Genomic DNA, 27,844 nt, shown 5'->3' with positions numbered 1-27,844 from the left:
ACTCTCTTAGAAATATGTTTCTTCTGCCTATGGTGACTAATTAAACTTTTGCTATTAGTAGCTAATAATGGTACTAATAGAGTAATTTACTTGTGATTCTTTTGTTTATCAGTCTGGAGATCAGGAGCATGAGAAGCTTGATGAGACATTAATTCTTGAGGTTCTTGCAGATGGAGGAAAGGTTTGAATGTTTATTACGTAGAACCAACTTTCGTAGTTAATATAAATTAGTTCATTCTTTCTTACTCGGAGAATGAATATTGACAACTCTTGATATCAAAAAGAATTTTGACAACTGTCCAATACACTTCCAATTTCCTCTATCAATAGTTACTAAATTGGTTCGCCCATTGTTTTGTGACTTTTATCACAAGATGTTCAGGGCTTTCAAAATTAGTTTTAAGGTCTTGCATTTTGGCGTTACTTGGTCATATGCAGGAATACTCTTTTTTCTTTTTGTATGTTTTACTGTTTTACAATCTGAATTATACTATATAGTAATTTTTATTCATATAGTCTCGTTATCAGTGAGTTTCTTGTTTTACCGAGAAAAAAGAGAAAAGGAAACAGAAATAAGAAGAAGAGAATACTGAATTTAAGTAGTGATCGTATGCACCGAGATTAACAATTCTTTTACAGGTGCACCTTGTCCGTTTTGGGGGTGACTTGACTGTCAAGATGAAGCTTCACTCACTGAAAATTAAAGATGAACTTCAAGGTCGTTCATCTGTGTCTCTGCAGTATTTAGCCTGTTCTGTGCTAAAGGACGATGCTGAAGTTTGTTCTCCTGATACCCTAGACCCTAGTGGAGAAGAGGTGGACAAATTATTTATGGAGGAAGAAGATACTTTCAAGGATGCTCTGCCAGAGTTCATGTCTATCCCTGATTCAAATTTTCACTTGCAAAGTATGACTGCACCTTGTAGTTCTGTTCCATATCCTTCAGAATGCAGTGAGCAGGGAGTTACTATTGATTCTGCTGATGCCCTGGTCCATGATAAAGACCTGATGAAAGGGAAGGGACTTCCTGGAGAGGTATTCTACGAGGCACAGGACAGAAATGCATCTGATTTTGTGGCTGTTACCTTTTCAACAAGGAATCCGAGTTCGCCATTTTATGATGGTATTGATACTCAGGTACTTGACACGTGCACAGCGACTCAAGAATTTCCTGAAATTTTGCTATAGTATTAGGTTACATTTAGTATATAAGTTCTTTCTTCTTTATTGTTTTGAAATTTCCAGATGAGCATCCGCATGTCCAAATTGGAGTTCTATTGCAACAGACCTACTCTTGTTGCTTTAATTGGGTTTGGTTTGGATTTGAGCTTGGTGAGTTCAGGAATTGAGGTTCATTTGACAGAAGTAGAGACCTCTGAAAACAAAGAAAGGGCAGAAGAAGAAAGTGTCCGTGCTTTTGTCAAAGGGTTGTTGGGTTCTGGTAAGGGCCGTGTAGTATTTCGTTTGAAAATGGATGTAGACAGTGTTTGTGTTTTTCTCAATAAGGAGGATGGTTCTCAGCTTGCAATGCTTATTCAGGAAAGTTTTCTGTTGGACCTGAAGGTGAGTTGTACCAATGTCAATGCCATTTAAAAAAAAAAAAAAATCAAGTTGTCTGTGCTTTATATTAATGGTCTTGAATTTCAGCAACATCTCCTTATTTTTCGGCCGAATCAGTTTTAAACTTTAAGTATCACTAGTAAAGAAAGAGATAATTCAGGCCCTTTTTCCATTAAAAAGGATGTGAATCTAGTATTTGTTATCCTTGTGATCTGCCTATGAAAAGCTGTACCAAAGTGGCAGTGTCGGGTTATAAAAGTTGTGGTGGTGGGTGGTTGTCAGTAGTGCAGTGGAAAATTTCACTGGAATAAGGTGGTGGAGGGTTTGTCATTGGTGGTAGTGGTGGACTGTGATGCCGTGGTGTAGGGTTCTTGTAGAATAGTTCCATGATATTTCTTTCCCTATATTCTCAATTTTTGTTTAGTTTACGCATTTGTCGACCACTAAATCTCCATGCTTTTGCAACTTGTACTCTTTTTAATTTGACGAGTAAAACACATTGTGGATAGTTTATAGGTAGAAATTGGGAATAGCAATGACGTTTGCGTGACTCTGTGACCTGCCAACTTTGTTGGCATCCCTGAGTCTAGGTCACTCATCATTCATTTTGCCGCTAAGCCCAACCCGCCAAGTGAAGGAGGAATTTCTCCAAAGCAGAAAGAAATGAAAGCACTTGTTACTTTTCTCAATGCCCCAGCATAGGATTCTCCAGATTTTCTTAGATGTAAAAGTTAACATATACATATTAACATAATTAAAGGATTACATCACCACTTGAACTAGTAGCCAGAGAGGCTAATTCTTCAAGACCAGTACCCCACCCCAACATGCTAATACACCGTGAAAAGTACAGAAAGAGATGACCAAAATGCCAAAAGAACCACTTAAAAACTGAGAGGACAAATATAAACGGCATGCTTTAACCTCTATCTCCACGCGTTTTGGTAGTTTCCCAAGCATAGTAATACGGAGTTGGAGGTTTACATTTTTTTCCCATATATTTAACTTATATGATGTGATTATGCGTTTTTCTGTTTGTTTTGTTGTACTGATGAGTACCTTGAATGTTATTTCTAAAGCTGCTGCGAACATACGTATTTATTGAAAATGTTCTTTCATAGGTTCACCCAAGTTCTCTTTCTATAGAGGGTGTTCTAGGAAATTTCAGGCTGTGTGATATGTCTCTCGGTATGGATCACTGTTGGGGCTGGCTTTGTGATATACGCAATCAGGGCGCTGAGTCACTTATTAAGGTATGATCATAGATTCTTAAATTTCTCTCCACTTGTAAAATTACGTATCGATGATGCTATTGTGTTGGCATGCTTAATTGTCCATTGGTTCTCATTTCGAGTTAATTATGTGTTTGGGAGTTTAGCATTGGTCACTCAGAAAATATCTATATTTCAGCAAAGCAAGTTTGCGTCTTGTGTTGCATTTCTTCCAATAACAGCTTATTCATCATTTTCTATTTATTTTTTAAAGATTTACTTATTTTCAGTGTGCTAACGTATGTTTTCTATTTGTAGTTTACATTCAACTCCTATAGTGCTGGAGATGATGATTATGAAGGATATGATTATAGCTTGCATGGTCGCCTTTCAGGCGTTCGAATAGTTTTCCTCTACAGGTTTGTTCAAGAGGTTAGTCCTTAGCAGAATGCTTGAAGCTGGTTGGTTTTCAAGAGGTTACTTTGAGTGTTCAGCTGGTATTAGTTGTTTTTTGTTGTCAAATTTGTACTTGTTGCCAGTTGCAAGTCATTGAGCAGCTGAAATTATTCTTTTTTAAAGTGTCTCCTGATGAAATGCATGCACATGCTCTTTTGCAGGTAACAATGTACTTCATGGAACTTGCCACTCCAACCACTGAAGAAGCAATTAAGCTTGTTGATAAGGTTGGGGGGCTTGAGTGGCTGATTCAGAAGTATGAGATAGATGGAGCATTGGCGTTGAAGCTAGACTTATCACTGGACACTCCAATAATTGTTGTCCCTCGGAATTCAATGAGCAACGAGTTCGTATTCCGTACACCATTCCTTATTTTTCAGTATATTAGATTGAAGTATTGAATTTTTACTTTCCTTTCTACATAATTTAGCAATATCACTGACTAATGAACCATGGTTGAGGAGTGGGTGTGTACTGCACAAGGAAAATTTGATTTTTTCATGTCACAAAGAAGTTAAAAAATTTAGACAACATTTGTTTTCAGTTTGTATCCATCTTTTTTGTTGGTTTGTGCACGATTCCCAACACCGGACAAAACTGTAAACAAGCAGGAGGAATTCACGTCCAATGGAAAAGAGTACATAGAGTCTCAACCCAAAAATTTGAATCTCACATATTCTTCTTACATCATAAGCCATTTTTTTTTATCGATGAAAAGAAATATCTTGTTATAATGACCGTAATTACATAAATACTTAAAGTACTAGTTAGAAGCTACCAGAGAAAAAAGTGCTAGTTGTGGCAATTAAGTGTTGTGCATTCATTCCATTGCATGTTCACTTGTAGATGCATTCATTCCATTGCATGTTCACTTGTAGATGCATTCAATCATTCTATATGCTCACATGTAGCGATCAATCAAGTATTGTGTATTCATTTTATTGCATGCTCACTTGTAGATGCATTCAAGTACCCAACCCAAATGACTGTTTGGTTTGTGAAAAAGAAAGGAAAAGATATGATTTTTTTATGAATCATTAAAAATCAGAAAGGAAACAAGGAGATGTTAAAGAAAAAATTCCGTTTACTTTATATACATTGGTGGTAGATGCTATAGACTTTTGGGTTGAGCCTTGGTATGGAAACATACTAATTGAATGGATACACAAACTCCACACCACAAAACACAAACAAGTGATTAGTAGTATTCTTAAGGTATATACATATACCGAAAAATTTACAACACCTATATAAAAGATGGCTTGAAACTTACGATTTATGACTCGATACGATTTACGATTCAGTAAAAATAGAAAATGATTTCCGTTCCGATTTAGGAGTTGACAACTATGCTCCTACCACAGTGGCACAGTTACGCCCTCCAAAGCTGGTTCCGTTATGGTCCTATGCAACCATCGGCGTAGAAATAAGAGGTGATAGGATTTTGTTAGGAATTCTAATGCTTGTAAAACTCTAGATGATTAAAGTAAAGAGTTCCACTCAAATAGTAGGTCTTGTAACCCTAAAAGGGGCAGTTAGAATTCTTGTAAAACTGATGGAGTAGAAAGATTCCCACTCAGTAAATAGGTCTTGTAATCCAGAAAGGATTAATTAGAAAACCTCCTCAATACAGTAGATCTATTTTGACATAAATAATAGAAACCAATAGAGGAACATTTTCCTTCATTTTTGGCCTTTTTCTTTGCTTTATTCTTACTTAATCTTTTTTTCTACTATCTACGTGATTGCTTGTTTGGATCAAGAGGTATCAGAACATCAATAACATCAATATCTGGTGGGTTTAAGTGGTTTATGGTCCAACACTTGACTGTTAATAGCAATTCGGTGGAAAAAACAAAACACTTGAAGTTCATAGAAAACTAGTGGTGAGAAGGAATAAATAAAAGATCAGACATTGAAGAAACAAAATGACTCACAAAACTTGAAGAACAAGTTGCAATCCTAGCTTTTAGCATGAACAAGTTGTTGGAAATGTTTTTTTTATCAAAGATGTCACTTCAACTGCCACCTCAGAGGGCGAAATTTTACAAAAAAGAAAAAGAAGGTTGTTGAAGTAGATAAAAGAGAGAGCGAAACTAAAGACGGAGACTTCTAATAAAGATTTTAGTCAGTCTAAGCGTCCCTTGAAAAACCCAAAAATTGATTATAACGTTGATTTTCCAATTTATGATGGTGTCCTGGACTATGATAAGTTGGATAATTGGATTGATCGATTAGAAAATTATTAAACTATATATAAGTATTCTAATACTCACAAAATAAACTTCGCTACAATAACACTTTCTGGAAAATCACTCTTACATGGTGGAAGTCTTATAAAAATGCTAAGACTTGTACAAATTGACGTGGAAGAAATTTAAGAATTTGGTGTGAAAACAATTTATCAGATGAATAAGAAAGATGGTTTAAGTGGCAGCACTACCAACATAAGTTTGGTCAAACTGTACACAAGTATACCATTGAATTCCATAACCACTATTTGATTTTGGATATCGGTGTTGAAGACTATGATGTTTTTATGAAATATATAGGAGGTCTTGCAGAGTACACACCTTAGTTACACGGAGCGGGATCGGGTGTGTGAGCGGATGCGGGGGAGCGGACAATTTAAAAAACACCATTGTTTAGATTCGCCAGGGGATCATGCGTATATAGTATATTGCAAATTAATATATATATATATATATATATATATATATATATATATATATATATATATATATATATATATATATATATATATATATATATATATATATATATATATATATATATATATATATAAAATCAATCAATATATATATATATAGAGAGAGAAGAGAGAGGAAAAAAAATATTTAATTGATGATGGAGAGGAGGAAGAGTGAGTGTTTAATGAAAGAGAGAAGAGGTTATTTAATAGGGTGTAGTGGTGTACGTGGAATCTTGAGGATAAAGAGCAGGTGGGTAAATAAGAGATAGTACCAGCAGTTAATGCTTTTGTTTGAAATTTTGAATTCTAAGTTTAACAGACAATCTTTTCAGTACTTAGTCAACTTTTTCAGCACTTTGCAGTAAAAACAGCTAAGAAAACCGTGCTTTTAGACTTAGAAAGAGTGTGAAAAGGTAGAAGACAATAAAATAATATATAAACTAACAAAAACAAATAACACAGTCCCCAATCTCAAGAAAGAAACAGCTGTTCTTTCAAATTAAACGAATCTCCCAAATTAGGAGTGCGGATCTTTGGTTTTAGGAGCGCGGATGATGTAGAACATGAGTTCGTTTCTTTCAAGGTTCGGTGGTCAAGCCCATGGGCCGTGAGCCCACTAGTTTAGTTGCTGTTTTATTGTTATTAGTATAAATAAGGGCTTATGGTTAAGGTTTCAGGGAGCTGTTTTAGTTATTGTTTATGTGTGTTATGAATTATTGAGTGATTATCAATAAAGATGAGACTTTTAGGGTTTTATAAAGTGTAGATTTTGATTAAGTATTGTTTCCGTCACTTCAATCTACATTATTTGGTATCGGAGCGGTTATTTTTGGGAGATTGTGCAGAAAATATTGTTCACTGGGGTTATTGTTCATTGAGTTACTGTTTATGAAATACTGTTCACTGAACATTGTTAGGGTACTGTTCACCGGTTACTGTTCGATTTATTCATTTGAAAAAAAAAAAAAAAAAAAATCAAATTTTTATTGTTATTATGGTGAATCATAAAGCAACTCGAAGTCATCCTCCATCCATGAATACTCGCATGTCTCGTTTAGAAGAAAGAATGAAAAACATCGAAACAAGGTTTCCAATCCAAAGAGAGGTGCAACAACCACCTCCACCACCACAGAATAATGGTTCGGTGGCTAGGACTGATGATGTATCTCAGGTTGACGGTTCAATCTCTCTTCTGACGGCTACAGATCCAGAAAATGGTAGAGAGAACAGAGTTGATAGAAAAGATAACACCAATAGGGATTCTCCCCTCAATGGGGAACGTGAGGGTGTACCCCTCAATGATGGCGCCGCTCGGCTGCCGGCAGGTGTTGAAGCTCCCCTATTTGGCGCTCCACCAATCTTTGATAAGTATGAAGACGAGTCTAGTTTTGTTGAGTATGTTGATCCGGATTGGGAGGGTTTTGGTATTCAGTATACAAAGCTCTTTAGTTCTGTGCATCTAAAGTTACAATTGGAGGCATGCGTATTTTTTGTTTTGGGATGTGGTAGTATTCCCATAGAGCAGAGAAATCATGTTGGTGGTTTTATATTTTTCTTTTTGCATCGCTTTGCATATGGTGATTTTGCAAACTTGCAGACATTATGGTGCATTCTTCTCCTTGTGAGTAATTATCTGGGCAAAATTCGAGGTCGAATTCGTTTGAACAGCGGGAGAGTGATGGGCATTAACTACAGTGAATTTCATCAGTACAAACTCGAGATGAGTTCTTTTCAAACTGGGGAGAATGATGTAGACCATGAATTCGTTTTATTTTATTTCGATGGGGTTTGGGAGAAGGGGGTGGTGGAGACAAAACCCTTGGTGGGTCATGAGCCCACTTAGTTCCCTTTTCCTTCTTTGGACATTAAAAATCTTTTATTGTTATTAGTATAAATAAGGGCTTATAGTTAAGGTTTTAGGGAGTTGTTTTAGTTGTGTTTATGTGTATTATGAATTATTGAGTGATTATCAATAAAGATGAGACTTTTAGGGTTTTATAAAGTGTAGATTTTGATTAAGGAAAAGGAAAGGAAATAAAAGATTTAAAACTAGGGAAAGGAATAATCATGTTTGTTTGCGAAAAAGCTATTAATTGTATTGTTGAGTGAAGCGTATTAGTAGTAAGTTTCTATTTATCTATTTCCTTTCCTTTTCCTTTGTTAGCTAAAGACACAAAACCTTTTCCATTTGTTTCCATATGGAAAAACCCATTTCCTTTCCATGGGTAAACAACGCTTTTAAAACTATTCAATCTACATTAGCGGATCTCATTAAGCGGATCTCTGACGGATCTCATCCAGATCCGTAGATCTAGAGCGGGAGCTCTATCTACTATGGACGGATCCTGCAACTAAGGTACACACCATAGGAACTGAAATTGTTCGACTTAGATGGTATTGAAGATGTAACCGTAAGGGCTATTGCTATTTAGACAAAGAATAGTAAAGATTACCTATTGCCATTGAGTCAAAAAATACTAAAGTAGACAAGATATTAGACAAACTTAATTTTGGAAGCAAATCTTGTTGGAAGAACTACAAAAATAGAGATGGAATTCAAATCGGTTCAACCTCGAAGATGCACTACTGCGAACATTGTGAACTTACAGGGCACACGAAACACGAAAGACAGGTGCTAGAAATTTCAATCTGAACTTGAACCTAAAGAAGGAAGGGGAAAGAAGGACAAAATTTGCAAAGCAAACAGTAGAGAAATTTCTAGCGGTATGAACGGCTGTAACTAAATTAATATATGGTTAAATCCAATACAGATTCAAATGATGTTAGTTGTGAAGATCTCTTCCATGTCAACATACAGGTTAAACATAGTGTTTTAGAAGCTTTGACTCAAATGATGTTATTTGTGAAGATCTTTTCAATGTCAACATATAGGTTAAACATGATGTTGTAAAAGCTGTCGTTTATCCAGGTAGTCAGAAGAATTTGATTTTCAAAGCTCTTGTGAACAAAGATGGTTTTGGAGACACCACCTTATCAGAAGCTGTACCCATTATGTACCCATTAGGCTGGATACAGAAAGATTCAGAGATTTCGATCACTACACAATGTACTTTGAGATTTGCAATGTACTTTCAGATTTGCAGTCACTGACCAGTTTATTGATGAGGTTACGTGTGACGTGGTGCCCCTGGATGTATGTCATGTTATCTTTGGTAGCCCATATCTTTGGATCGAGACGTCATTGATGATATACGACTTTCTAAGTATTGTTTAGTGAATGATGGGAAAGAGTTTCGGATTAATGCTTGTAAGGAGCAGACAACTGAAAACTTAGGGACAACGATCCAAGTCAAAAGGATGATTAATAAGGCATGTGGAAAATTTTCGTTGCTAGCGGTCATCTGTCCTCTAGAAGAGACTAGAGCAGAGTACACCATCCATGGTTTTGTCCATAGCTAGGTTACATGGACACGGCAATATCTCAAAAAAATGTGTGTCAAATGCGGGGAAATTCGGCAGACCACAAGTAAAGAAAATTTTGTCGATCGCCAATTAAATCGGGAGGAAAACAAAAGAAGCCAACGACTAGAAAAAGTAGAGAAAAGACAGCACACAAACGACTAGAAAAAGTAGTAAATAATGAAGAAGAATGGTGGCAAGTTTTTCTATTTTCGACCCTCTGGTTTTCTTCTTTCTTTGGTAGGTGTGGTTGGCGGCTGCATCTTGCACCAGATCTATTTTTGAGAAAAGGTAGGGTTTGTATGTTGGGACAATTTTAGTGAGAAGTTGACTGGGCTTGGGTCTTGTTTAAAAAATATCAGTAAGAATTGCGTGTAAGTTGTATTGTACAGGTGGTCCACTCCTCCATCTTTCCCTCTCCAACCAGAAACTTTTTGCGACTTTAAAAAAGCAAAGCTGATATACAAATTCACTTCCCTGATTTTTTATTTATTTAGCTTTTTTCCTGCATCTACTTTAGAGAAAATTTATCACTTGTACATATTCCAGATTCCAGACCTAAAAGAATAAACTTCCACAGTTCATTTTCTGAGAAAACTTCTAATTTATAAATTTTATATCTATTAAAAAATTAATTAATTATTCCTATCAGTGTCCCCGTGTCGAACTCCCACAGCTCGCCGTATCCGACACCCCGTCTCCGTGTCGGACACCGACACGTGTCCCCTTGTCAATGTAACCTAGGTCCATAGTTACGTTATGTCCTTCGCACAAACCGAAGTTGGCTGAATGTGGAAGGTGGCGATTTAAGGAAAGACAAAAAGGTAAAGTTGAAGCACAACGTAAGAAATTTGAGGATAAGTACAAGGCTTGACATAATAAACATCTGTTTAAGCGTACTTTGTAGGAGGATTGTATTATAGAGAGAAATGTGTCTAAAACCTGGACTGGTAAGTATGATTAGGGTCAAATTCCTAGCAAGTCCAAGTGGCTAGTCGGGACCAAGGGACTTATGAGTTCCCTCACCTTAAATTTTTGCTTGAGCAGGAGCTCAGGGCTCTTTACAACAAGCATTTGTTTCTACTCTTGGTTTCTGCTTCTGCCTCCTGCTTTCGGTTCCTGCTCTGCCTCTACTTCCTTTTCTTTTTCTTGCTTCTGCATCCTGTCTCTGCTTCCTGCTTTACTTTAGCTTCCGACAGGATGATCACACAAGAAGGACGATCATAAAGGAAGGATGATCATATAGAAATGAAGATCATAGAGGATTGTCATGCAGAAAGGATGATCATGCTTCGCAAGTCAGTTACGCCCTACTGGTGTTGTTATGGGCCTATGCGATTATGTACATGGAGATAGGCTCTTGTTAGAAGTCTAATGCTTGTAAAACTCTAGTTGAGTAGGGTAAAGAGTCCTACTTTCACAATATGTTTTGTAACTCTGAAAGGGGAAATCATATAGCTTGTAAAACTCGGATGGAGTAGGCAAAAGACTCCCACAGTCCCACACTATATCTAGGTCTTGTAATCCAAAAAGGAGAGCATTCTCATTATTGTGGATCTTATTTGACATCAATAATCCAGTCACCAGGAACATGAGAAGGGAAAGAAACATAATAGGAGAAGATATATCAGACAGTAAAATTATATTATTGCTAATAGAGAAGAAAGTTTAGAGAGAAAGGAGAGAGAATAGAGAGTACGGCTTAATTAGTTTCAGTTTTCTCTCACACTTCTTATATAAGGAAAATAATCTGTTTGCAATATGAAAAACCTCAAAAAAATACACGAGGGCGAAATGTCCCACCTATCTAATGACTCGCGGAGAATTCTAACATAGCATCCAAATCATTCTGAAAAATAATAATTTTTACTATGTTAGTAACTTAGTATTATACTATGATACTTGCGGAGTAACTGTAGAGATATAGAGTTTTTTGGATTTTAGGCTTATAACACACAGTTGGTGTACCCACGAGCTGGGACACTTCCCCACCCTTCAGGTGTGTGAAGTGTCCCACCTATCTAATGTGTCACGCAGAACTCTACACAGACTTACAACAAACATGATCGAAAATGATCAGTATCTATTGTAAAGCACTAGAAAAGACACCATGGACAGCCAAGAGGACTTTAGTGCATAAAGCAATTGCAGGTTTCCATCCACCTTTGTGAGTCATCCCACTTGACCGAGATCACGTGCTTGCACCCTGTTCTGCTCTAGTCTATACTGCCTATATCGTCGGATAACTCCAAGTCCAACTTATTCTCTGAAATTTAAATATTTGTACTCCTCTTATGGAGGTGCTGCATTCTCTAGTAGCTCGTACAAGGATACTCACCATGGAGCAGAAAAAGGTGCAAAAAAGGTTGTTGCATTTGAAACTGCTCAAGAAGAATCCCCATGGAGCAGTAGCAGAGGTGCGATCTCGGAATAGATGTCTATGCTATGATGTCTTATCAGCTCATTCTCACATGACACATCTATGAGGAATAATATTCCTTCTCTTTGTAAGGTTATTGGTAGTAATGGGTCCTCCAACAAGAAGCTCCACATGAAGAAACACACCTTCAGCTGGGCCTTTTATTACACATTTTCGTTCATGGTCAATTCTAAGTGTTGATACTTAAACCTGCTTTTAGGTGTTAACTGGGACAGAAGACATGTTACTTTTTTTTCGATTTTGGTTGAAATTTTATTCACATTGATTTCTAAACCCTTAATTCCCCTCCCCAGGTGAAGGTGGGAGTCAGTCTCAAGACCTTGATGCTAAACCTTCCCTGTTATTGTAGCTTTTTGGTTATTGAGTGGGTATTGACGTTGACTATCACTTAATATTCGAGATCACGTCATTGTTGTCAAGCATGAAGAGACATAATTGAAATCCATACCCTAAATTATTTCTGTCTCTTCTTTCCTTGGTTTGTATTGCCAATATTTTGTTGGTTTCATAGATTCCATCTAGATAATGCTCGAAAACTCATGGCTGGGAAGAGCAAATTCTTAAAAGGATACCCCTATTTATATACTTTGATGACAATACAAAATCACGTTTAAGTTTTTGTTGGTAGATTTATGCGGTCATTTAGGTCAAGTTGTCAATCCTCATGTGTGTGTACTGTTTATATCACTGTATTTGTTCAATATTGTTTTCGTATCCCGATGTAAAGTAAACATGAAACATTGACTTTCATTTCAACCCAAAACTGAACAAACGATCCAAAATTTTATTAAACTGAAAAGAAAAACTCCTTTCTCTATTGTAAAATATCCTTTTATAGATTTAGATGTTTTGCTAATCAAGGCACTTTGAGATTTAGAAACTTTTGAACTATCCAAAACTCTAGCTAAACCTTTTCTATTGACACTTTAATTAGACAAAAATTAAATAAGAAAAAACATTGAATCTATTGATGAATTGCATTATAGCCTCTCCCTGAAAGTATTTTTCCTCGCAGTTTCTTGCAACTTGATCTAGGCCAGCTACGGGTAATAAACAAATTTAGTTGGCATGGCGGCACAGAGGAAGATCCTGCTGCTGTCCATATTGATATTCTTCATGCAGAGGTAAGTGGTCTGTTCATCTTTCTTAAGTATCAGACATTTGTGCAATTCTACCTTTTTCTAAATAGATATAAAGGCTGAGGGAAAAGAGGTAGGTTACATTTCTACTTGAGTACTTGACAAACTTTGTTGCACGGCAACTTCTGTACTGCAGATACTTGGAGTTAACATGGCCGTTGGAATTGATGGTTTTGTTGGAAAGCCGATGATACGAGAAGCCCAAGGACTTCATATATGTGTACGTCGCAGTTTGAGGGATGTTTTCAGGAAAGTTCCAACCTTTTCATTTGACATTAAGGTAAAAGTTGCAACCCAATGTGCACTGAGGTGCTTCAGTTTTTGTTTTGTTAGATTTCTTATTGATTGACCTCGTTGTTTAATCTAAATGTACTCAAAATGTGTATGCCATTATACTTGAAAACAAGTCTGAGTTTGTTCACCAGCGGGGGCTGCTGGTTGAATCTACCTGACAGGGATTGAGACAAGTTGCACAAAACTAGCTGGAATGTAGTTTAGTATTTCAATATATTCTCAATAATTATTGTATGAAAGAAATAAGTATGGAACAATTGATTTCCTTCCAATTTTCTTTCAAAAAAGAGATGGCAAGAGATTGTCTTTCCTTTTTGTGAGCAGTCTTCTCCGACTTGTCAAAAAGAAAAAAAACACAGACCAAAATCCAGGGAAAGACCTAAGGAAAATGTTGATGCAGGATATATTTTTAAGGAACCATTGCAATTTTCACCCTGTATATCCTCAACTCCTCGAGGAATTATTGTAATGAAGAAAAGTTTAAAGCTACAGAGTGTTGGCTCCTTGTCTTTTGGTTCCATGGTCCTTGATAGAATAGATTACAAGTTCAAAGAATGGTATCTACCAGGATAAAGCTTGAGTAAAAAATGGTGGCACTGGTTCTGACTTAGGATAATAAAACAACCAAGCAAATGTTAGCTAAAGAGTCCAGTTCTTCAATTCTTTCCATCTATGGGAGGGAAGGAGATAGGAATATAGTTGAATAGATTTCATACGAGACAAGTTTGAGTTATTTCCTTTTTCATAAGCACTAAGAAATAATATTGGACTCCTGCAACTTGTTGCAAGAATGCATGTTTATGGAAGGTATAGGCAAGGGTTCTTCTCTGGGTTGAACAGTTTCGGGGAAATAAGCTTGTTTGTAGTATAAGATTGTTGGTCCTTGAAATAGAATTCGGAACAGGTTAGTGGACTGTTATAGAAGTGCAGAGTTCGCATAACATATTTTTGATAGGTAAAAACTCAAAGGAGGTTATGATTATTGAGACAAAGAAATCTATAATACCATCACCAGTTGGATGTGTGAATTTACACATCTATAGAGGTTCCACATAGTAGCCATATGTGATTTTAGCAGAAATTTAGACATTGGTTATAATGTTTAAATATTTGTATCTAACAACATACCACTGGAAACCATTAACAGAAGGTTTTGAAATGATCAGACTTTGAAAGTGTCAAAGTCTGATTTGACTAAAGCGTGGGATGACTGAAGTTTTGGATTCTTGTAATATATTGGGATGGCAGACTTTGTGGATCACAGCATTTAAAAAGTGTAAAACATTTAGTACATTTTTGATTGATAAAAAAAGTTGTATTGATATAATGGAACTAATACATCAACACCAAAAACCCGACTCCCATGCACACCCATGTACCCCAAATCCCAGGAACAATGTGTACTTCTAAACATCGGGATACACATTTTTACTTAGTAATTCTTTTAATTCCCATTTGTGAGTTTGTTTTTTTTTTTTTTTTTTTTTTAAGGGACTTGTAAATGTATACACTTTTTTTTACCCATGAGGTTTCGTTCTGTCTTTATTAGTATTATTATTATATTTGGTCCTTTCTATTGTTTCTTCTTGGTGGCTTTGAACTTACTTTTCTTTTACTAATCAAATTATTTAAAAGATCAACATTACACACTTACACCATCTCCACCACTTCCACCACCATCTTCCTTTCCACCGCCATCTCTACTAACATCTTCCTTTCCACCACGACCTTTTACCAATTCTTAAACTGTCTCCAAATCTTCTCACATGCCACTTTGACTTAGGAAAATTAGGAGAGGTGGTGAACCAAAAAATGAGTAGTATTGTTTTGGGAAACAACATTTGACATATGGGAAAAGAAGGGTGGTGATATACACACCAACCATATGACTTACAAAACCTACTTTTTTATATTTAGACTAAAGTGCCCATAATATGAGCTCCACACCCACCTTCCCTTCTTTCTCCAATTTCTTTTTTATTCATATCCCCTTCTCCCTTCATCCCAAGCCAGTGAGTCAGCTAGCCTCTAAATTAAATGAGATTAGTTTGCAAGACTTGGCTTTAGCATTCAATGATCAATTTGAGCTCTGATTGTGAATTTGTGTTGCAGTCTGAATAATGTGGATTTTGTTAACCATTTTTTATTGTTAAAAACACGGATTCACAGCAACCCATTTTCAAGAATTACTTGGACCCTTGATTCTTTATTTGAAATAACATGAAAAACTGCTTAACCTTATGAATGGTAATCAAGTGTTTGAGATTGCAATTAGTTAGTGGAAAACCTTATATGCTTAAGCTGCATTGTCCCTTGGTAAGGTACCTAGTGACCAACGTATTTCACTTTCCTTACAAATTGTTTTATTCAATGTTCGAAGCAATTAGTTGTACTGGTGGTGGGGGTGTTAGAATGGAGGTGAAAATTCTGGTGGTGGTAAACAATAGTAGATGACATAGGATGGCGGAGGAAGGAGAGATCGTCAAAGAATAAATGGCAGAATAAGGCCAGGGACGGTGGGTGTGGAGTTCAATTTATGGGCCCTTCAGTCTAAGCATAAAAAAGTGTGTTTAGTAAGTAATATGGTGGGTCTGTATATCACCACCCGAAAAATGCCATGTCAGTTCTCTGTTATTGGCGTCTTAACAAGTTTCTCAATTGACAAAAATCAGAAGCATGTATACCAATTGACGTGAAAAAAAGCTCGTATACCTTTTCGAAAAAAATGTGAAAGGATTACATTTTCTCTGCCACTATCTGAAAGAGGATTTGGTAATGTAGATGCATTTCTTTTTGAAAATGCTCAAACACGTGTCCTTTCTGTTTTTGTTATCTTTTTAGTCTTTTTATGTTAAGCGCATATTACTAATTATACTTTTATATTCTATATATTGCCTTTTTATGCTTCAATGTAGTTGTTTGAATGCCCATGTTCCTTCTTTTGGAGGTTTTCTTATTCTCTTTTTTAATAAGTGCAATGGTTCAAAGGCCTGAATGTTTCACATATTGATTATGTTTGGTATATCTTCTGAACTTGACATCTCTGCCTTAAAAAGTTTAAATATCTTGTTAGGTAGTGTGTTATTTCATTGCAGGAACTTAAACTGATTTTTACATCTTATTTTATCAGGTTGGAGTTCTACATGGTGTGATGTCTGATAAAGAATATAGTGTTATTCTGGATTGTGCATACATGAACTTAAATGAAGAGCCAAGCCTTCCTCCAAGTTTTCGTGGAAACATTGCTGCCCCAAAAGATACAATACGCATGCTTGCTGATAAGGTCAATCTTAATAGTCAAATATTCCTGTCACGCACTGTTACTGTTGTGGCTGTTGAAGTTAACTATGCCTTGCTAGAGTTGTATAATGGAATCGATGAGGAATCACCTCTGGCTCATGTTGCTGTGAGTATTTCTCTTTTATGTTTTGTTACATTTCCTTTTCTTGCATCTTCAATTTTGGAACTTTATTATCTTTAATGTTGTGTAGCTTTATACCGTATTTCTATTTTCGGGTAAGTATTGTAATGTCAACAATCTGACAATATCCGTGGGTTAGAATTTAAATGATTGTGTACATCTACCTTTTATTTTATTTATTTTAATTTATTAATTTATATATTTATTTATATTATGTTTTTCTGAGGTTCCTCTCTTCTGCTTTTGCAGATAGAAGGTTTTTGGGTATCATACAGAATGACTTCTTCGTCTGAAACAGATCTTTATTTAACTATTCCTATATTTTCAATCTTTGACATCCGTCCTGATACAAGGCCTGAAATGCGTCTGATGCTGGGCTCATCCACGGATGTTTCAAATCAAATTTATCTTGGAAAATATACTGGGGACTCTACACCAAAGAACTCGGAGACTAAGTCTGACTTGGATATTCCAAAGTCAACTATGCTGTTGATGGACTATAGATTCCGGTCATCTTCACAATCCTTTGTTCTTCGCATCCAGCAGCCACGCATTCTGGTTGTTCCTGATTTTCTTCTTGCCGTTGGCGAGTTTTTTGTCCCAGCTTTGGGAGCTATAACAGGAAGGGAGGAAGCTTTGGATCCTAAGAATGACCCTCTTACTAAAAGCAAGAGTATAAAACTCACTTCACCTTTTTATAGACAGAGGGATGACATGGTCCGTCTATCGCCAAATCGGCAGTTAATAGTGGACGTGCTTGGAGTCGATGAGTATACTTATGATGGTTCTGGAGGCACAATCTATCTAAGCGAAGAAATTGACCCGAAAGAAACTTTGCGATCTAGATCTCATCCTATAATTGTAATTGGGCGTGGTAAGAAGTTGCGATTCATGAATGTGAAAATAGAGGTACTTATCCTTTAACACCTTATGTCTTTCTTTATAGTCAGTCCCAGGAACTGAAAAACACTCAAATGTTTTTGGTACATAATTATATGTTGATGAGGTTATCGTGTTGTATGTTTCTAATGCACATCTTAGTTAGAATCAATAATTGATGACAGCTGAATGAACAATGACCTTATACTCTATTCTTGCGGGGTAACATGATCATTATCACATCATTATAGTTGCCGCCTTCCTCATCCTCATCATTATTGTTACTGTTCTAGGCTGGTTGAATGATGCTAATTTACACAATTGTATTTATAATGTCAATTATGAATTATGCAATCATAAATGACATTGTTTCTGATTATTGAATGCTAACGTCTATTAGTGGAATTGAGTAGCTTGCTTCAGTACTGACAATAAAGGATGAAAACCTCTAATTGAATACTTGAAAACATTCAGTTAGTGCGCATATCTGTTTTGTGGAGAGTAAATGCTTCCATTTAATTGCAAGGTTTTGAAATTCCAACTACCAATTCTACAGTAACAAATGTTTTGTAGCTCTTCTGGAAGTGGAGACATGTGGGACATTGCTCCCTTCCAACCCCCCTCTCTGAGAACACACACATACACACAGAGAAAATAATAATAATAAAAGGTAGGAAAGTCTTCAATGACATTAACCACTTAAGAAACAGATTGAGCAACTTTGAAAGTTCTTCAAATGGATCACACTCTCAAGAAAGGATAAGTAACCATATTGTTGTTAATTTTCATGTTACAATAAAGAGTACAAAACCTTCTTAGGATATCTCAAGACGCACGCCTTGGAAAAATTAATGGTTTCAGTCTTTCAGACAAAAATGCAATTGTGGAAACAAATAAGCCAAACTTAATGAGGGAAAGAAGCTCTTTATACATGCTTTACCATAAGTTCTTCAAGTATTTTTCTTCGTCTATAAGTTCTGCTACATCCCTGATTTGTTTTCTGACTGTATTTTCCCACTTGCCTAAAAAGTACAATTGGCTTCTATGATCTGCAGTTTCCTCATTTTTGTGAACCTCTCAAAACCTAATTTCACAACATAACTACTCCTATTGAAGCTAAATGTTCTTTTAATTTTGGAGGACATTCATACTCTTCAAATTCAAATTTATGATAAATATGTTATTTGACTATTTTATTTTTAGAACTACTCCTTGCAATATATTAAGAAAGTAGAGACTCCTACAGAGGAAGAAGTTGTCTTTAAATTTCTTGATTTTTTTTTTGTAACTAATTAATATGTTATTGATTATAAACGAATTACATTGGGGGAGGCGACAAGTGCGCTACAAGTTGCGCACTTGCGAGCGCCGCTAGTCCCTTTTGAATGGCAAAACCCACCCTCCTAAAAACAAACTCATTAGCACCAGCAGTTTAGGACACATGTAATCAAAAAAGAAAAATACTACTATTGTTTAATTACACAACTACTTCTTGGGCTCAAGACCTTACAAACTAAATAAATATAAAAGTATGGAGTTGTAACTATATCAGTAGTTTGAAATGGTATGCACAACGTGTTCGTGTGTTGTGTGTGCGACACGGATTCATTTAAGAATATGAAGTGTCCATGTTATGTAGGTTTTTGTTAAAATGGTGATTGCTCAAAATATTTCCATTGGAGATATATCTGTAATATTTCATACCTTTGTTTCCTTCAATCTCTTAAAGGGCATGTTACAATCCTATGCACTTATTGTTTTATTTGGTGTTTCAGAATGGTGCTTTGTTGAGGAGGTGCACATATTTAAGCAATGGAAGCAGCTATTCAGTTTCTATAGAGGATGGTGTTGACATTTCGGTGTTGGACAATTTTACTTCTGATAAGGACGTAAAAAACAATGACTATATGCTCAATTCATCTGAAGTTCCCGCTCTTCATAATACCAGTGATGATCTAAATCAAGTGCAAAGTATTACTTTTGAAGCCCAGGTATTCTATTGTCTTTATGTTTTTACAAAAGAAAGTGATATCTCTTTTCATGCTTGATTAATTCATTCTATGTGCTCAATTGCAAACACATGTATACTTAAGTTTTATTTTGGAAGAACTTGTGCATTTCTTGAACTTGAGTTTTTCATGTAACTATTTGCTTAATTAATCTCAGTTAGGTTGTAGCAAAACTGAAAAATTATGGATGGTTAGATAATTCCTAAAACTTGAACACATCTTTTGACATGGGTAGAAACATTCGAATAAGCTAATTTTCTGTGTGGATGAACTTGAAAATTTAAGACCTGTTAGTATGGTGGATATAGTATGTACTGAATTCTGTACCTGTAGTGAAAGGTCACTATCCACTGTAATTTAATGTTCAATTAAATGATGTTCTGTTTTTTAACCAGTAAAACCTAAGTTACGCTGACAATCCGACCCGGACATGTGGATACGTATCCGACGCAGATTATTTTTAAAATATGGCATGTCCATGTAACAAAGAGTAAAACAATAATTTTATTCTAAATAGTGCGATAGAGGGAGTCACTATTTCGTGCTTGCAAAGGGAATCCAGACTTCAATGCACTTGCTTTTATAGGACTACAAAGGCTTAAACAAGGTTTAGCACTTGATGTTAGAAAAAATAGCTGTACATTTAGAAAATTGAGAAACAATTCGTAATATTATTGAAATTACTATAGCGTAAATTATTGAAAACTTTGTAAGAGAAAAATTGGGGTTTGATGATGGAGGTTGCTCATTTCTAATAGTAGGTGTTTGGATGCTCAAAAGATAATCTGATAGCAACATTTTCGTCTTTAATGAACTTAGGGGCTAAATTGTTAAAACAATGGGAAGAAATGGAATAAAAGGGAAAATGGTTCGGCTGGTGTAAAATCGACTTCCGGTGAGGCTGAGCCTCACTAAGCCTCACGACTCAAAGAGTACGCCTTGCACCATTTAGGTTGTGGCCTCACAGTATACCTCACTCCATTAAGGCTGCAGCCTCATAGTATACATTAATATTTTGTAAGGCTCAAGACTCATGGCGCAAAACCCTTAAAAGGCTTAAGGCGCATCTTGAGGCTTAAACATGCATTTTTAAAAACCTTGCCACCTATGTGTGGGACATAAAGACACGGTCCTGTAGTGTCTATAAATCATCCGTCATTCCAAAGCGATGGGTCTTGCCCATCTTCACCAGATCAATGAGAATTGGAGCTTGAAGATCCTTTAGAATCTCTACTTGATGTGACTGAGGAGACCAGTGTTGACAGTAGAGGCATATATCTGATTGTCCGCCTGTATGAATGCAAACCCGGCCTTGTGACTGAGGGCATCTGCTACGTTATTGATTCTACCATTGTTGTAATTGACATGAGGTGAAATTCTCCCAAATAGTCTTTCCATTGGACTCTTTTCAGTGACAAATGCTTTCTGAGTCATGAAGTGACTTGCTAGTAGAGTTATTCGTATTCACTGGTTATAGAGACGCTAAGGCAATGTATGATGGCAAGCAATTCTTTCTCCTGAGCAGTGTAATGATGTTTGGTGCGTTGGCTTCCTACTCTTTTAAGCAATCAGATGTTTCTCTTGGAGTAATACGCCTCATTTCGCGAAGTCTATCGTCAAGCCTCAGAAATTCAAGATAGGTTGCGTTCCGCTGCTCCGCTTGCCTCAGTTGATCTTGCCAGGCGCGGTGTTTTGGATAAATACTCCTCCATTGGCAAAATCTGTGGCGTCCATCTGGATTTCAGACGGTTGTTGATGTCTGGCAATGCAAGAATTGGATCAGTCATCACTGCAAGGTTAAGGTCTTCAAAGGCCTTTTGGCAGAGGATTATGGCCAAGACCATTTCCTGTCTTTCTTTAACAGATCAGTTAAAAGGCGATGCCTGCTGGGATCAGTCATTGATAAACTTGTGGTAGTAATTCACAAGACCAAGGAAAGATCTGAGTTGAGATGCAGAAGCAGGAGGTTTCCACCCCCTCAATGGCTCGTACCTTGTCCTCGCTCATACTGATTTTTCCATTACCAATGACGTGACCTAGTAACTTGATCTCCTTATGAGCATGCATTGATCCCTCTTGACGTATAGTTGATTCGCCCTGAGGATTTAGAGTATCAAACTGACATGGTGGATGTGTTCTTCCATGAAAGAGTTGTTGGGGCGATTAGTCACTGACCACAATATTTCCATTGTTACGACCATAAAATGTCTTTTGTTCAATTCTAGCAAAATGCGAATGCTCCCTCAAGCTGATGCTGGAGGCGACCTGCTGTGAGACCGGATAGGGATTGTTGGCACTGGGCTATAGAAAAGAATGTGAAATTTTCTGCATAGTCTTTCTACTTTTTCTTGTGTATTCACCTACCGACTTACACCCGAGGGGCCATGATTCCAAACTTTCCTAGTTCTTTTATCTGGTCATCAAAGATTCCTTGTTTTGTCTCTTTTTCAGTTGGTGTGCTCCCATAATAAGATTTTGACTATAGACATTGTCATTAGGAGAAATAATTCATTAACTTTTTTCCTTTGTGTATGGCTGATTGGGAGTCAGTGAGTCACATACTTATTCAATGTCCTTTTTCTTGGGAGATATGGAGTTACTCTGTGGGCCATTATGGAGTGTATTAGGGTGTTCCTCGATCAGTGAAAGATCTATTGAGCTCTTGGGTTCTTAGGGACTATTTCGCTAAGGGATGCAGATTGTGGAGCATCTTACCTTTTGCTATCGTATGAGCTTTGTGGCTGGAACATTGTCACCAAGTACGGTACGGGTTTAAAACGTATAATACGTAAAAGAAACGGTAAAAACCGATGATAAAGAATATAATAGATAAGGAGTTTGATTTTTTATAATAGTGGAAAAAAAAAATAGGCACATAAAATAAAAATAAAAATAATACAAATGAAAGAAAATTCAAATACATGAAAGTATCAAATTATAATTACTCATCCAAATACTAGAAGTTTTAGATTCAGTACCAAAACACGACTCTAAATAAGATATTACTAATTACCAACCATAATGACATAGTCAAGTACTACAAATAAGTTAATAACTTAAAAATTTCAAATTATTAATAGCCCAAAGCAAAATAGAACTGTCTCAATAAGTCAATCGTTAGCTCACTCTTCAAAAAGGTAAACTCCAAAACCCCTTTTTTTCTCGCGTTTTCTTTTAGATTATTATTATTAAAAAAACAAAAAAACAAAAAAAAACAAAAAAGTTTTAAACGGGAGATTTTCAAAATCTCGGGTTTTAAACGGTTTTTAAGTTTAAAACCCGGGTTTTAAACTGGAACAAGACGCCTTGCCAATATCTCGGGTTTTTAAACGCCGAATTTGGTGACAGTGGGCTGGAATGGGACATGAGACACTTTGACTGGTGTGCTACGACTATGGCATAGGTGATTGTAGCAATCAAGCGATTCGTCTTTCTATAGTCGAAGTTTTGGGAGGAGTGGATAGATACATTGTTCGGGGACTTTATGTTTTGATGGGGTTCCATGCTCTCGCATCCTTTTGTTTTAGTTTTCTCTCATAGTTGTAACTTCTTCTAGTATCGCTCTTGTACTTGACTTTATGATTATATATATATATATATATATACACACACAATTTACCGATCAAAAAAATTTTAAAAAAAAATGGCACCATATAAAACTAATAAAAGGGAATGACCATGAATACCGATTAGTAAGGAGATCCACTACTTGACAAGAATCAACCCAAGGTAACCCAAACTCTGTAGAGAAATGAAATCATTCTTGCAAGAGAGCCAAAGGGACAATGAACAATCATGTTTTATTTCTTTTGATGAGTAATGGGTGGACATATTACCCTTAAACTTCATTGCACCTAGATAATTATAAATGTGGACAACACTATTGAAAGCCTTAGTTCTAGCTCTTTCAAAACACTTTCATTATTTTTTTTTGTTTTGATGCAAAGCCTTAGTTCTAGATTTTTCATTACACTTTCATTACATTTATTGTTATATGTACTATTAGAGATTTTTTGAAGCATGTTTGGTTGTCTTTTTTATGTTTTTAGCATAGGTTATTTTTCTAAGCTACATTGACACGGATATGTGTCTGTATCCGATACGGATGCGAAGTGTCAAACACACGACGAAATGTAAACAATTGAGGTATATCATAGACAATATGTATGAGTCTGTAACGTGTCTGTGGGACACTTGGAGTATTTTTAGAATATGGCGTGTCCATATAACATAGTTATTTTTAGGTTTATCTTGCTAAGGTTTATCTACTTGCTACTATGTAACACTTGTTGGAAGAAATATATACCTTTTATTGGTAAAAAAAAATAATTATATATAATTTCAAAAATTAGATGTTTTTAGTTTCCAAATTGACTTAGAAGTCTAACTTCTAAATTTAATAGAGTCTATGAATAGAGTTGTAGGCCTTTGGCCATAGTTAGAGTTGAAGGCAATGAATGTTTTGTCAGTTTTATAAAAGCCTTTCTATGTTATATTCTTTTTATTCTTCACGAGGGACAAGATTGTCAATCCCATAAATCGACATAGTCTTTGGAATCAGGTTCCAAAGTCATATCTTTGGACATACGTGTCCATCATGTTTATTTTTCATGACTTATTGATAACTCTGAGAAATCTAAGCACACACATTGTAATGGAGCTTGCAAAACGAGAAGATGTGATTGCGTAGCCTTTTGTAATTGTAGAGTTTGTTTTCGCTCATACAAAATCTTTGGTCATGATAACTATACACTTACAAAAACTTTCTTCTACTTTCATGTAGGTTGTGTCTCCAGAGTTTACCTTCTATGACAGCACAAAATTATCCGTGGATGATTTTTTACATGGCGAAAAGCTTCTTCGTGCAAAAATGGATCTAAGCTTCATGTGGGTAACCATTTTGCGAATGCTTTACAATCTCCTCCTTCCCCATCACACACACATATGCACGACATATATATATATATATATATATTGACATATTTAATATATCGGGCATGTAAGGCCTGACATATTACCCTTACAAAGAGATATGGGCGGATTCGATTTCATTTAGCCTTTAGCCAACACATGATAGAATGACCCACAACCAATTCCTTCTATCCACGTCGCCAAACTTTTCCCCCTCCTTATAAATACTAGCCAAAAATGATTCATGGTATTCAAGTTCCCAATCATTTAAATCTCTTCTTCAAGTCACATTCCACTCAACTCTTTGTTCCATGTAATCCGACACCAATACTTTCTTGTTAGTGGCCAACACGAAGATATCACTAAAATCTTCTTCAATGATACTTCACCTACCCAAATGTATTCGCAAAATGAAATATATTCTCCGGTGCCAGGTGTGTAGGTGATACCTTTGACGAACTTGTTCCATCCATCCACAATACCCCTCCAAAGAGTATTTCCATAAGAATTTGGAGGTTTATTTATGATCCATTTGGTAGCCCCCTCACCATAGAAGCTATAGATTTGTGAATAGAACTGAAGAAAATATTCAATTTGGTTATTTGATCAACCCTCCTTACACAGTTGAGTTTATAATGATCCTTTGGAGGTTCATGAGGTGCTTGAAGAACGGAAGATGATTTATTTTAAACTATCGAAGAAGTATGCATACTTGGAATGGACCATATTTGATTTCATTTTGATTTTATCCGGTCGACACGATGTATCTAGTGTCACTCCCCCTCTCTTATTAAATCTTTCTAGAAACTCCTCCTTTCCCCAAACCAGCTCAGGAAAAGATTGAAACGTGAAGAAAAAAAAAGCGGTAGCACAGACCAAACAATATATGAACCCGTGTATTCTTGAAGATTCATTATTGGAGTAATAAACTTTCTGGATATGGATGATAGAGAATAGTCTTCTATATGATCCACTGATGCATACACGTAGCAAGAAAGGGAATAGCATAAAAACTATTTAAAGATGGTTCCCTTTCTTGAAATGTTACTTTGCCCAACATGAACCCCATGCTTTTGACTAAATGATTCTATGTAGATTGGAGGAGTTGAGAGTAGCCTATTAGCTATTAGGTTGGTTCAACTGCCTTTAGAAGACGTCTTAGAGATGTGCTTTTTCTTGGAGGATATTTGACCTAGGGCTATACAAGGAAGAAGGGCAATTATATTAAACTTGTTTATTGGTGTTCACTGCAAGGAAGAGTACATATTCATTCTCTTCTTGTACGTTCAATTGCAAAATATCGAATGAATTTCTGTTTAGCTTCACAATTGTGACACTAGCGTGGTGGATTAACACATGCCGATCAATTGGACTGCTCAAGTCAGTCCCATTTACTGGAATTTTTAGCTAGAAATTAACCTTTCAAATTCACAAAGATCTTAGAGGATCATTTTCTTGAATACCATATTATCAATCTAGATATTGGCTTATAGGAGAGAGCATGCTGGTGGTTTAAGTTTGAAAATCTCAACTTTGATTGTGGTTTGAAAGTGGCACCGTAAATGTTTTCTCTTTATGGGTCTGTGTGATCCTCTCATGCTAGTTTTTGTTAGATATAATGTTTTTATTTGTAAAATGCCCAACTTCAGCATATCGTATTCCTTAAAATTGCCTCCCCAACCTGTAAAACAAAAAGTTAAGAAGCAAAGTGTTGGTCTTAAAGCTATCTGTAGCAAGAAGTACCTCCTGTAAAGAAATAAGTTTGCCCAACCTATTGCAGAAGCACAATTTCCATACTCTGTGTTATTGGTTATCTAGATGTGTCAACGTTTTACCACAATCTAAAAGTAAGAAGAAATCAGAGACGGTGAAGAATAAAAGAGATGAAGAAAGAGAGTTTGTGTGTTAGAGAGAATGGGCTGAGGTTCATTACTCAGCCTAATTGTAATAGTATATATATAAGTGTCTTCAGAGGTCTGCAGAGATGTTACAGCTGCATTGCTGCCATTAATACATTCTCTCATATTCTGCACATATTCCATACTATATGTGAACCCCATTAGTGATACAGGACTCTAGGTACTATAATACTTTATTCTTAACATCACCCTTCAAGCCGGAGCATATATGTTACCCATGCTCAGCCTGTAACATATACAATCAGAAGATGTATGAGGCAAGGAACCTTCCTTTCTTTCTCTGTTCCCCTTTAATTTCTGGGTGTTGTTGTTGTTGTGGTTGTTATTGTTGCTTTTGAGCTTTCTTGTAGGAGTTGCTCTCAGTGAGATCTATTTTTGAAGTAATGTATTGATTTTGTTTGTAATTCTCATGTTGGGTCCAAAGAATGTTTGTTGAAATGTCCCTTTCTTTTGCTAAATCTGTGTGACTTTCACTCGTAAGTAATTGTTTGACACATTGCAATAATTGTTCTTCATAGGTATGCCTTGAAAGAAAATGATACTTGGATAAGAACCCTTGTGAAGGACCTCACTGTTGAAGCTGGTTCTGGTATTGCCATCCTTGATCCACTGGATATTTCTGGTGGTTACACTTCACTCAAGGATAAGACCAATGTATCTTTGATATCAACTGATGTATGCATTCGCCTTCCCTTGAGTGTAATTTCTCTGGTGCTTAAGCTGCAAAATCAAGTAATTGCAGCTCTACAACTCGGAAATGCCTCTCCACTGGCTTCTTGCACCAACTTCAATCGACTTTGGGTGTCACCAAAAGGTCTTTCTCTAACTTGTTATATGATTGTGAGTTTCTATCTTTCTTCAAAATTTTTTTGTTCCATCTTGAAAATTTTCATTTACAATCTATAATAACATCATATACAACTTGTCCCAAGTACTAGTGTGAACGACATGAATAAAATTTGCGACTGGAACTAGTAACCCTACACATATTTTCACCATTCAGTTGGCCCTTTCTCAACATAGAATGTCCTTACTTGTCCTATCATTTGTAGTATCTCTATCCATATGTCCTTGTTTTTGCTCAAAGATTTGTAGTATCTCTGCCTCTTTCTATATTTCCAGTTGGTGAAGTTCTACACTAACTCTTCGTTAAAGTCGCCTCTGAATCATATTTTTTTACCTGAATTTTAAATTGTTAAAAGATGATTAAAGGGTTTCTAGTGCAACAAAGTGTATAAGAGACACTTGAGACAAAAAATATATATTTACTGGCTTTATCAACAATCTACTTTGCAGGGAATGGGCCTGGTTACAAGCTCACTTTTTGGAGGCCTCGAGCTCCATCAAACTACGTTATATTGGGTGACTGTGTGACATCCAGGTATCAGTCAGTTTCCTTTTGCTGTAGTCTGTAGTGCTTGAACTTTTGAAGCAAGTCCATCCTACTTTTTCTTTGTTCAATAAGAATTGTG

General features: G+C 36.1%; 1 protein-coding gene across 3 annotated transcripts in view; it reads left to right on the top strand.

The window, feature by feature from the left end:
• The window catches only part of LOC147480698 (calcium-dependent lipid-binding family protein), an 80,780-nt gene that overhangs the window by 28,984 nt on the left and 23,952 nt on the right, over positions 1-27,844 (top strand). For all 3 annotated transcript variants that reach the window (XM_086577919.1, XM_086577918.1, XM_086577920.1), the window contains exons 25-38: positions 113-181; positions 640-1,137; positions 1,246-1,563; positions 2,682-2,813; positions 3,090-3,203; positions 3,389-3,573; positions 12,816-12,924; positions 13,076-13,219; positions 16,364-16,639; positions 16,904-17,563; positions 19,309-19,524; positions 24,326-24,429; positions 26,891-27,186; positions 27,669-27,753. In XM_086577919.1, coding sequence (XP_086434045.1) covers positions 113-181; positions 640-1,137; positions 1,246-1,563; positions 2,682-2,813; positions 3,090-3,203; positions 3,389-3,573; positions 12,816-12,924; positions 13,076-13,219; positions 16,364-16,639; positions 16,904-17,563; positions 19,309-19,524; positions 24,326-24,429; positions 26,891-27,186; positions 27,669-27,753 — 3,206 coding nt within the window. The remainder of the gene's footprint in view (positions 1-112; positions 182-639; positions 1,138-1,245; positions 1,564-2,681; positions 2,814-3,089; positions 3,204-3,388; positions 3,574-12,815; positions 12,925-13,075; positions 13,220-16,363; positions 16,640-16,903; positions 17,564-19,308; positions 19,525-24,325; positions 24,430-26,890; positions 27,187-27,668; positions 27,754-27,844) is intronic.

The sequence above is a fragment of the Coptis chinensis genome, chromosome 8 (genome assembly GCF_015680905.1).
Source record: "Coptis chinensis isolate HL-2020 chromosome 8, ASM1568090v1, whole genome shotgun sequence".
Classification (NCBI taxonomy): Eukaryota; Viridiplantae; Streptophyta; class Magnoliopsida; order Ranunculales; family Ranunculaceae; genus Coptis; species Coptis chinensis.
This window is presented reverse-complemented; position numbering and strand designations above follow the sequence as displayed.